The following is a 12,492-nucleotide window of genomic DNA, read 5'->3' as shown; positions in this document are numbered from 1 at the left end:
AAAAGTTCAAAGAAAAAAGATCTGACCTAAATATGACTTGCAGTTGCAAAGTTGTTCGGTACTGTCTAAGTGTAATTGTAATTAAGTCTAGTGTGACTTCTTAAAAAAAAAAAAAAAATGAAGTCAGACACCAGAGCAGATATTGATCAGTCTTGTCAGGTGAGTGTCACGGCCACCTGGATTTCATTTCCAGAAGGTACACCTACAACAGGTGAGCAGAGACACACCTCCAGATAACCAGCTATAAATACAGCTACACCCGACGCAGAAATTACAGGAGAGCTTCGGACAACAGATCTTCTCTTCAGTTCACCAGAAATTACAGGAGAGCTTCGGACAACAGATCTTCTCTTCACTTCTTGACTTCACCATGGGGAACTTCGTTACCTGCTGTCGAAGCTTCTGGTGCAGAGCCAAAAACCCTGATGTCCGGATCAGTCTGCCTCTGGTCTGCTTCGTGTGGCAGATTGCCATGATTATCCTGTTTGGACTGTTTGTGCGTTATGATGATGAGTCGGATGCACACTGGTCTGAGCACAAGCTTAAGAACAACATCACGAGCGACATTGAGAACGACTTCTACTACAGATACCCAAGTGAGTTTTCAAGTTCTGTAGGGATTGATGCTGATAGGGCAATACTGTATATTTATTAATGTATTATTTAAGCATGTTTTTGTATTATTTAAATTAAAAAAAAATTTAATCATTTAATGTTACTTTTATTATTTATTTTTTTTCAGCAAAACGATTAGATTTTGTTGAGCTTAAAAGTTAGGGAGGTCCTGTTATAGGCCTATGTTCATCTATTAACCTTCTCCGCCCTCTTTTCCTTGCTCGGCAGGTTTTCAGGATGTGCATGTGATGATCTTTGTGGGTTTTGGCTTTCTCATGACCTTCCTGAAGCGCTACAGCTTCGGTGGAGTCGGATTCAACTTTCTCATCGCTTCCTTTGGTCTGCAGTGGGCTCTTCTCATGCAGGGCTGGTTTCACTCTCTGGTTGATGGCCAAATCAAGATCGGAATTGAAAAGTAGGTTTCGCACCTCACACTCTTTTAGAATGAATTAATGGGCCTGTTTACACTTTCACTTCTCTGATCGGATAGCTCTCCGATCGTGAAAAGACCAGGTGTGAATGCCCTCCGAGACGCATTTAAATCCGATCGCTCAAACCTCTTCAGGAGGGTCTGGGACGAAACTGGACAAGTGTAAATTCATCTGCTTGTTGAAATCACATAGGCTATGTAAATTTTACTCCTCACAAAATGTTAAAATAATAAATGTGTGAGAGCGTGTTATAGGCTATATGGTATGTTAAAGTAGGGAAGGTATGACAGCGCTAATGCAACAAGCATCGTCGCGCATGAGTAGGCTATCTCTTCAACAAGCCGATGCGCAAATTGCCGCAAATGAAACTGAAAGTAAGTTGCAGAAGGTCAACACACCATCATCTTCATTAAAAGTAGCGAGACTAACCTAGCTAGCTGAATAAAATAGCATAAAATACAGCGCATATCTGTTGCTTTCCAGGGGCGGATGTAGTTAATTGGGGGCCCCAGGCAAATATAGGAATGGGGCCCTATACATTTGCATTTGAACGCATTTACCTAGATCAACCTTGAGGTTCCTATTTTTTGTCGTGATACTTGCTGCTGCACAATGGTGCCCATAGTCGAGTCCAATGTTTCTACATTTTTCATGTACATGTTATAATGGGATTCTTTCATTTCCATTTATTCATTTAGCAGACACTTTTATTCTTTCATGTTGTAGACCACAAAATAGCAATTGATTTACCATTGAGATAGAAGTTTTAACAAAAAACTAAATAAATTATAAAATGATAAACCTCACAATTGAACCTTTAAACCATTTTTTTTTTAAGAAAAGGGATGAGTCAGAAGTAATAATTTTTATTATTTAAAGGGGTCATATAATGCTACATGCACTTTTACAAGTTGTTTGAACTGAAATGTGTGTTGGCAGTGTGTGTACACAACCACCCTATAATGATAAAAATCCACCAAGTGTTTTTTTTTTTTTAATCTACTAAAATCTTTACCCCTTTCTCAAATCGAGCCGATCTCTGTGTGAAGTCACACAGATAGGCCCCTCCCACGATAGTTTGATTGACAGACTGCACTGGTGTCTTACCTCAGACCCGCCCTGAGTGAGCTGTCATCAGTTGTTTCACCGCCGGAGCAGATTTAGACAAGAATGACTCCTAAACGAGGTGTTCTGTTGTTGGATATAATAATGAACATAGCAGTAGTCATTTACTCCCTTCATCTGAGCCGCTGAGGAGGATTAGGTTTGTTTCTGAAGGGAATGCGCCCTCGATCTACCTAAATGCGTCTATGTTCGCGCGAATCATTCGTGATCCAGCTTCACCTCCAGAAGAAGTGAGAACAAGGTTTTTAAAATGAATCTTTGCAAATCGCCTTTCTTAATAATGTGCTAATTAGCAAGTTTCAGGATGAATGCAGCTAAAGTAAACAGTCCCTCAGAGAGCTGCTCGGAAGAGAGGGGCGGAGTTAGCAGAGCTCATTAACATTTAAAGGAGAATGACACAAGATGGTGTTTTTTACACTACCAATGAGACATTTTAACCAAACTGTCACAGACATTTCATTAAGACTCTAAAGAATAATATCAACTTGTGGAAAATGGGCATTATATGATCCCTTTAAAATGGGTTTATGTGGGTGGATTTTCGCATTGGTCTGAACAAAAACTGCAAACTGGATTATTGAAAATGCACATTCATTCTCTGCCAGTAAGAGGTGCTTTTGGAAAGTCTGAAATATAGCGGTTTCCCCGGTAACGGCTGTAAACAAAGCAGCGCTCAGCTCATAAATGATACTTTATCAGGTAAAATGAAAATGACATCGAAACTTTTCTGAAGACAATCGGTTCCCTTCAGAGGTTCATTCATATAAAAACTTGAATTAGTGAGAATGAGAAAAGTGTGAAAAAATATAGCCTATATTGACGAGGAAAGTCCACTGATGAGTTACCAGCATAAGCCTACATTTAATTTTAGTTAATGTAACTTAGGGCTGTCAAACGTGATTAATCGCATGATTGTCATGAGTTAACTCGTCAATAATCGCAACTTAATCGCACATTTTTATCTGTTCTAAATGTACCTTAAATTAATACTTTTCAAGTTTTTAATACTCTAATCAACATGGGCATGGACAATTATGGATGCTTTATGCAATATATGTTTATTATTAGTGAAACCATAGTTAACAGAGCATTAAGACTAGACATGTTTCAAAGGTCATAGATGTTTTTCAAAGAACTTGTTCATGTTAGACACATGAAAAAAAAGAACATGGAAATACCAGGTTCCCATTACTTCTATTTCTTTGCACTGAGCAATTTACTTACACAAACCTGTTTACATTTTCGCACGACAAGGCAGCTCTTCTTCTGAACATGCAAAATGTGCGCGCTGGGAAAGAGAGACCTCGCGCTCGTGCTGCAGTCAGCTTCAGATGCATTTGCTACAAGCAGGATACACAAGAAGCATGTTCAACTCGGATACGCAGACAGTTGTCGTGGTAATAAACGCCATAAACAGCAACCGTTTGCGTGTCCGCGCTTAATGCGCATCTCGTATATGAAAAACGTTTTAGGCGCCCCTTGGCTTTTGGGGGCCCAAGGCAGTCGCTACCTTTGCCTAATGGGTAAGTCTGCCCCAATCACAATGCAAATTTGATTTCCCTGATCAGTGCATCAAATGATGTTGACTTATGTGATACAGTTGATATAGAAAATGAAGAATTAAAACTAACCATAATTTTCCATCTTGCTTTCATCAGTATCATCAATGCTGACTTCTGTGTGGCTGGATGTCTCATTGCTTATGGAGCTCTGCTGGGAAAAGTCAGTCCAGTGCAGCTGATGGTCTTGACACTATTTGGCATCACACTGTTTGCAGTTGAGGAATACATCATTCTTCATATTCTCCATGTGAGTAGCAGTGTTATTTATTTTATACTCTATTATGTTTTATTAAGATTTTGAATTAGTTTTATTTTTATACTTTTCATTTTAATGTTAGTTGTACTGTAAGTTACACTCTAAACCCTAATGCGTCAACGGAACTTTATTTCAATATGCTTTCAAAAGGTTATAATTTCAGTTAAGTTTATTATTTTATTTCTAATTAGTCATTTAAGTGCTTCAAAAAATAAGCAATGATGAATGAAAAAATAAATGAAAATTAGAAATGTTGCCTTGGCAACTAACTGAAATAGATTTTTAACTTAATTTTTAAAATGTATTATATATTATTTTATTTCAGCTTTATTTCAAGTAACCAAAATGTTTTAAAAGTTTTAGTTTCAACTAATTAACAACCCTGGTGAATATCCACCGTCCCCAAGTCCTGAATATTTCTATACCCAAATCAAAGAAATTCTGACAAATTGTTCTTATTTTTCACAGGTTCGGGACGCTGGTGGATCCATGGTCATCCACACTTTTGGAGCATATTACGGCCTGACAATATCATGGATTCTTTATCGACCGAAACTAGACCAAAGCAGTCTGAATGGATCTGTCTACCACTCTGATGTCTTTGCTATGATTGGTAAGTGACTTATATAAGCCCGTGACATATATGCCCGTGATAAGATGAGCTGCTTTCAAACAATGTTTCCTCTAACAGGGACCCTCTTCCTCTGGATGTTCTGGCCCAGTTTCAACTCTGCCATCGCAGATCATGGAGATGGACAACATCGGGCCGCCATAAACACCTACCTTGCTCTTGCTGCTTCAGTCCTTACTACATTTGCCATATCAAGCCTTTCAGCCAAGAAGGGAAAACTGGATATGGTAAATTACAGCACTTCATTACGTCACGATTACATCTGCAGCAGGGTTTTTATAGTTAACTAAAACTCAAACTAAACTAAAACCATTCAAAAAAGTTACTTACTTTAACATGAAGGACTAAAGACAATACACACTTTAACTAAAATGAAAATATAAAAATAAAAACTTAAAATAGTACATTTAAAATATTAATAAAACTAGTATCTCTGATAATAAAATTTGTAACATGCATTGTGCAACTCAGGTGCATATACAGAATGCAACTCTGGCTGGGGGAGTCGCCATGGGAACGGCAGCCGAATTTATGATCTCACCGTACGGTTCTCTCATCGTGGGCTTCATCTGCGGGATAATCTCCACCTTCGGCTACCTGGTGATCACTGTGAGTCTGAAAGAAGAGCAGGTGCATTTGAGCATCATATGCCATGTGAGAGCAGATTGATTTATATCTGTTTTTTCCATGCAGCCCTTCATGGAGAAGTACCTGAAGATTCAAGACACATGCGGCATCCATAACCTGCACGCCATGCCCGGCGTCCTGGGAGCAGTCGTGGGGGCCATCACAGCGGCTACTGCCAGTGAGGGCGTCTATGGACATGAAGGGTGAGTGTGGCTCCAAACTGTTTGGTGATATTCAATTTTAAATCGTACAATGTGGCTTTAATTGTAAAATTCAAGTCACATTTATTTATATGTTTCAAGGCAGCTTCATGTTAACAGTAAAAATGCATGGATTATTATATCAAGTAGGGGAAATTGCTGAAAATAAATAAATAAATACATATGAGCTTATGTATTTTGAGATCAAAATCTCTGTATTGCAACAGAAAAAAAAAGAGCTCTAAAAAGACAATAGTAACCTACCATTATTCGGCTCAATTCAGTTCAAATTTTGCTCTCTCTCAGGCCATATTGTCAGTGCAGCTAAATCAATCTAATCAAGTCTTTTTGAATATTAAAACTGTGAATGTTCCTTTTTCTCAACAGGTTGGTAAACACCTTCGATTTTAAAGGGAAATATGCTGGGAGGACACCTGCCATGCAAGGAGGCTTCCAGGCCGCCGGTCTTTGTGTTGCTCTTGCTTTTGGAATCGTAGGTGGAGTGCTAGTAGGTGAGCGTCCAAAACATTTCTTTCAAGTACCACATTTTTGTATGGTTTTACTTTTAGTGAACTACTGTATAATAACCCTCATATATGTATCTACAGGTTTTATTCTGAGACTGCCGTTCTGCTGGGGAGACCCGGCCGATGAAAACTGCTTTGAAGATGAGGTGTACTGGGAGGTGAGTTTGATTTCATTTGTATTTACTTGTTTCACGGCTAGGTGGCACCATAGAACTCGAATAAGAATGTAGTAGTAGTCTCTATATATCTACATGTGACAACTAGCCCCTGTTTCTTTTATAAGGTGTGAACTCTTTAAGTCTAGACTGTTTTTAATGATTAAAAATCATCCTTTCCAGGTGCCTGAGGACGAGGAGAGCATCCTTCCCATTCTAGAGTACAACAGCCACATGGTCGGCAAAAATAGAGACATGTAAGTATATTCTCTTGGTGTTATGCAAAGAGAGAATACTATAGGCTGTAACATATAGAAATGAGGTTTAACCTTTTTGTTTCATTTTATTTCGTTTTTAATGTTTATTTTAGAAGTTAACAGAACATTGCAATGGGTTCTCCATGCTTGTTGCACTCTATTATATGACCATGAGATGGCAGTACACAACCACATAATAGATTTCCAGCTTTAGGCGCAGTTTATCACAGTAACACGATCTGTTAGTTTTGTAGCTGCATCTCAGTAAAGAAATATTTATTTAAATGTATTTACTTCAATTTTTTTCTATTTCATTTTTTGAAGGAATGAATTGTTTTCGTTTTTCTGTCTTAATCTATTTAAATGCATCCCGGAGGTCCTAAATATTTCTTTTATTTCATTTCTTTCACCATTCAGGGCCGAGTCTAACTTCACCGTTGAACAGAGCTAATGCAAGATGTCTGTATGACAAAAGATGAAGCATATCACATCATATTGGGACCAAAAAATAAAAAGGCCGAAAGAATGTTCAGACCAAGTCTGCGCTGAAGAGAATAATATCCCTGTAATACCTTTGTGAGGTATTGGCCTGCCTAATAGAGCAGAGGCCCAGTAGGGTCAGCTCTTAGTTCAATTTCATGTCTTTAGAGTCCTCAAATTAATTTAATCAATAAGTTGATGCATATATATATAATTTCTAAAACTAAAGCATGTATATTTTATAATCCAACTGTACTACTAGTTCTAGACTTAAACTGCATTTAGTTTCAATCATTCTGGAAAATGATGAAATAATTATTGTTTGCTGCTGTGATAATGAACTGAATATAGACTATTATAGTTTTGATGTTATGAATGTGTTAGTTATTTATCTAGCTTTTTTCAAGTGTCCAGTGATGTGATATTTTTTCCTTCCTGGTATGTAGACTATTATATTTGATTATGTGAAGGATTACTTGAGGACTTTTGAGAGTTCAATGACCTCAGAGTGTTTTTAGACCATGTAGAATGCTAACAATATTTTTGCATTTTTATTTTTATCATGAAGCTTTATATTCTTTGCCATTTTAAATCTAAAATGCAACATAATGTTTATGCTCAATGACTTTACATTGGTGCTAAAAAACTGTGTACTTGCTAAATTCAAATGTTTGAACAGCTGTTGTACTTTATTCTTTATACTATTAAGTATCTATTAAATGTTTAAACATCTAAAAAGTTTCTCTTTTTATACTTTCAACTGTTTCTTCAATTGCCTTAAATATAATTAAAGGCAATTTTGCGCCTTAAATTTCCGCCAAATATCCCAAATCACTTGTCTGAATGTTATAATTAATTAAACTCTCGCAAATACGGTCTTATGTATTTTTATTATATATAAAAAAAAGTACATTTAAAAGACATGCACTTCAATTTTTTTTAATGTATTTTGTTAAACAAATAAATCCATTTTAATTAATAAATCTGTTGTGTTACTGCTAACTGAACCTGTGAATACTGTGAATACTATAAAATTCTGTGTAAAAGTAAAACTACTAGAGAATCACAACAAACGCTCTTTAATTGAGCTGCTGGTCATCTGTTAGCGTGCGTTTGGTCACCCTCAGGCCAGACTCCTCCATTCTAATGGAAATAGACTCTTGTAGAGGGTCAAACGGGGTCAATTGGGTCATTTCCTGATCAATCACCATGACATTTAATGAACTTCAAATACACACTGCTTTTGTGAATGAGCACAGCAAGACGTCGACGATGGTTTTGAGAGATTTTGTGTCTTTATGAATCACTTTAATCTGTGCGTGATTTCATGTTCATGAATTTAATAGGTGTGCTATTATTAATGCTGAGTGTCTGAACTCACACCTGACAAAAGCAGTGCTGTTTAATATTATGGCCAGAAAGACTCAAAATAGGCTGTGTTGGAAACAAGAATATACTCTTACTATTTCTGCCATTTATATTGTTTATATTGAGTAAATATGCACATTTCCTATGGCCAATGAAAAAAAATGGTTTAGGAATTACTTTAAAAACAATTTTCACTTGTTTGTAAATTTCACAAATAATTACAAAGAACTGTGAAGTTTTACAAAGAAATGTGACATTAAGCAGAAAGACTGAAATAATATTGTATTGTAAAATGTAGTCCAATAATCATTCTTTTATTTACAACTTTGAAAAATCGTTTTCTTTTTCTATATTTTCCAAAATTTGCCGAATACAACAGAGCTAAATGTATCTCATAATTTAGCGTGTTTCATTTTCAGTGTGACAACTGAATAAGCCACAGTCTTTCTTAGATCAATATTTGCTTTGCCAAAAGATTTTGTTTTTACACAATATTGGATCAAAAATGCAGAACAGCCAATTTTATTTCCAAGTTTACAACTGCATTTATCCTTAATTTCCACCTGGTGCACTTTGTTGCTTTTTTTGACATTACTTTTTTTATTCCGTTTGACATAGATTGTGGATTCTATGATTATTTTTCCATTTGTACGATTAATAAAGTGCCATATATTATTGCAGCTAGAAAAACTACAATTTATTGTAGATTATGTATACGGAGCAAATTGTGTAAATTTTCTGTATGCATAAAATAGACAGAAGACCTATACATTTGCCAAAATGTGCAGTATATACAGAGCACACTGTATCCCACAATGCAATGTACTTGGCTTGATCTTCAATTTTCAGTGTGAAAAACTGTGAATCAACCAGTTTTTAACATCTTGTTTCAATATTTGCCAAACTTTTAGACATTTTTATGAGATTTGTGACTTTTTTTTTTTGATTAAAAATATGAAATGTTTAAAAAAAAAAAACTTTCCTGAGTTTCCACTGGTTAAGCAGAACATATGAAAATCATATCATACTTTTTTGCTTGTCTTTTTGTTTATTTGACATTATTTTTCTACTTACCTTTTTAAAAATTTTCCAACCCCACCACCAAAATCTCTAGTGTTCTTTACATAAAATGCATTAATTTCTCATCTGCGCTATTAAAAAAAGGTCTGTACTCGAAAAAAACAAAACATTAAATTAAAGCAAGGGGATAAAAAACTACACTTAAATATAAAGGTCTGAAAATGCGGGCTATAATAGAACAATTCTAGGCTCTTCAAAGTCCTTAAAACAACCATTTTTATTCTTAGTGTGAAGAACATTTTAATAATCTAAATACCTCTTTTCTCCTTTAAAGAAGTGTTTGTGTGATAGAAAGGTTCCATGGATGTTCAAGGTTTTTCATGAAACCATCAATGCCAACCTTTATTTTTAAGAGTTTATGTTCTGCAGGGGCAAGTCAAATGAGAATGAAAATACGTCAGGGCAGATACGCAACAGCTCACTCAGGTTTGAGGGATTACAAGGTATAAACGAGACGGACGGCAGCGGAGCACGCTGATTCCGAGCGGCTTTCCCATGGGGATGAGGAACAGGGGGGCGGGGCCCGGAGCTGAGGATCTACCACCGCATGGAGCTGAGCGGCTGAGAGCAGGAGAGCCGGGGTCAAATCTCTTCTCCTCTCTAATCAAACAAGTCTGCAGGGGACGGGGGGGGGGGTCGGGCTCTGAGGAAAGGAGGGTGTCGCTCCTGTAACAGAGATGTTCTGGTTAATCCCCTGTGTGAAGGGGAGCGAGCCGGCAGGCGGGCAGGTGGGCCGACCCAGCCTTAGTTTACTCTCAAAAGAACTGCCAGCGGAGTTAGAGCGCCCAGAGATCCACACTTGGATCACATAGCTCAGAGGCTGTGTGTGGAACCACTTGGCCTGCCATTGTCCTACATGGCCGGTCTTGTCTGAAAAGCTGTAGAAAGCCTGTAATCAGATTAAAGATTGCCAGGATGAAGGGGGCTAGTTTTTCTTTCTTTTTTTAAAGGGAACAGGGAGGGAGATTGCAGCCCCTCTAATCAGTACCTGCCATTGAAGAGCAGGAGAGGAGCTAAATAACTCGGCAGGGAGTGTGGGTACAAGGGCCTCATGGACAAATTGGCCTGTTGTTGCTTGGGTATAATGGTGGGCAGTGAGTGTGGGGGGGAGGGGGGCTGGAGGAAAGGTGGTGTCTTTCTTTCAGCGGTCTTTCCCCTTCTGACCTGATAATTATATCACTCTTAAGGGCTGATTGGCACTGCTTGATTGGTACATCTGTGCCGATAGACCTTTTTACCCAGAATCTGTCACTGAATCCTTCTTTACTCGTGGTTGGGGGAAAAACACTTAATTTCGGTTGGGTCCTGACGCTGAAGATCCCGTCTGAGGGTTAAATTGGCTTTCTGAAGAAATTAAACCTGTGAAGAAGTTCTGTGGCTGTAAGAGTTAATACACACTTACAATTTTTAATATGACACATTGTATGTAAACACTGTGTGATTAATTGTGTGAAATATGCAAATAACACATTTCTGAATAAAAATTTAAATATATAGTATATAGAGATTGCAATGAAGTAAAATGCATCATTTTTAAAAACTTTTTATAGTTTTTTAAATTGTAGTATTTATTAAAAAAACACATTTTTATTCTAAGATATTATTTATATCTGAAAAACCTCAACTTAAGGTTTTATTGTCATGTGATAAGAAACTCATAAACAGGAAGTGATCCTCTTGACTGTGTGTCAAGGTCAGTACATATCGTTTGATATTTTTATGGCATTTTGCGGTCAGTTCAAGTTATCAGTCAGATCATATAATCCCAACATACCTTATGGTATTTCTTATCCATAAAATCCAGATGTTTATTCATAAATATAGGCTTGCATTTCACCTTTCACCAAATATTAAGTGTTTACTTGAGCTTCCCGGATTCAATAAAGCAAATGTTTTGCTGAAAATGGTAAAAGTTTATTCAAAAAACATATAAAATCAACATGAATGCAATGATTACAGTAGCACATTTATTTATTTATTTCTATCATCTTGGACACATTGTATGTGTATTTTGGGGACAAACGTGTACCAACAAAAACAAAACAAAACAAAACAAAAAACAAAAGAATCTGAATTACATTAAAAGGTAAAAAAGGCAACTTTCATGTATAAATAGGGTTAGATTGTAAGTTACACTCTTAAAAATAAAGGTGTTTCACGATGCCGTTGAAGAACCTTTTTTGTCTAAAGGTTCCATAAAGAACCTTTAACATCTGAAGAATGTTTCACAAAAGGTTCTTTGTGGTGAAAGAAGGTTCTTCAGATTATAAAAAAGGTAAGAAAGAGATGGTTTGTTAAAGAACCTTTGACTGAATTGTTTTGTGGAACAAAAAATGGTTCTTCTGTGGCATCGCTGTGAAGAACCTTTTAAGCACCTTTATTTTTAAGAGTGTAGGGTTAAGTTATAGCAACTAGCTGTATATAAAAACAATAGAAGTCTCTGAAATGTCCCCATTTTGATAAAAAAAAAAAAAAACGTTCTGTATTTTTGTTGGGACTATAATGTAATCATAAAACAATTCCATGGCCAAACCTCAGCCTTTTATTGGGCAACTGTTGCATCAATGTAACATATCATTTCTAATGTGAAGACCAGCATTATTTTCTTTAACTGAAAGTGTGTGAATGTGAATCAGACCCTTCATAGTCTTGCTTTCCTTAAGTGCATTAGAGAAAAATCCATCCAAAGCATCATGAGCCTTCAAAACCCGGCCCTGCTTGTCATGCTAATCCTCATTATTTGTTCCCTTGTTATAGGACCTTCCTTCTCTCGTGTGTTGGTTTTCCCAAACTGCTTCTCATGTCGGCCGTTCCTTTATATGTATTCATTGGTTTCTACCACCAAGAGCATTACGCCTCGTTAAAACTCAATCAGGCTTTTTCAGTGCGACATGAATCCATTCGCATGGGTCAAAGGGTCAGGTCTGAGAGAATATGACCCCATGGACAATAAATATAGCGGTCCATTTACGGCAGTCCGGCTCTTTGATTCGGACACAAGAGGCAAAGAGTTGGAAATTAAATCGATGGTGGCGGGACAATAAAGATAAAGCACGAGCAGCTCAAAACAAAATGTTCTTCTAATTAGAGGATCCACCTGCATTGGGAAAAGCGTGAATGGATGTGGGAGGGATGAAGTGAGAGTCCATTTAATGGCAATTCTTTTGAAAAGTGATTA

At 36.9% G+C, this 12,492-nt stretch overlaps 1 protein-coding gene across 1 annotated transcript; it reads left to right on the top strand.

Moving 5' to 3' along the window:
* Positions 1-268: 268 nt before the first annotated feature.
* On the top strand, positions 269-7,742 carry rhcga (Rh family, C glycoprotein a). The gene is made up of 11 exons (XM_058781211.1): positions 269-596; positions 844-1,030; positions 3,830-3,980; positions 4,458-4,602; positions 4,681-4,847; positions 5,092-5,229; positions 5,314-5,450; positions 5,835-5,959; positions 6,056-6,132; positions 6,313-6,386; positions 6,804-7,742. The coding sequence occupies exons 1-11, from the start codon at positions 371-373 to the stop codon at positions 6,835-6,837; spliced, it is 1,461 nt and encodes a 486-aa protein (XP_058637194.1). The 5' UTR covers positions 269-370; the 3' UTR covers positions 6,838-7,742.
* Positions 7,743-12,492: the final 4,750 nt, after the last annotated feature.

The sequence above is a fragment of the Onychostoma macrolepis genome, chromosome 07, assembly GCF_012432095.1.
Source record: "Onychostoma macrolepis isolate SWU-2019 chromosome 07, ASM1243209v1, whole genome shotgun sequence".
NCBI lineage: Eukaryota > Metazoa > Chordata > Actinopteri > Cypriniformes > Cyprinidae > Onychostoma > Onychostoma macrolepis.
This window is presented reverse-complemented; position numbering and strand designations above follow the sequence as displayed.

Excerpts from the sequence above, each read along its gene's own strand:
- rhcga (XM_058781211.1), top strand. The coding sequence starts at position 371 with ATGGGGAACTTCGTTACCTGCTGTCGAAGCTTCTGGTGCAGAGCCAAA. Across the intron at positions 4,848-5,091 it reads AGAAGGGAAAACTGGATATG|GTGCATATACAGAATGCAAC; the intron begins GTAAATTACAGC and ends TGTGCAACTCAG. Across the intron at positions 6,387-6,803 it reads GTCGGCAAAAATAGAGACAT|GGCCGAGTCTAACTTCACCG; the intron begins GTAAGTATATTC and ends TTCACCATTCAG.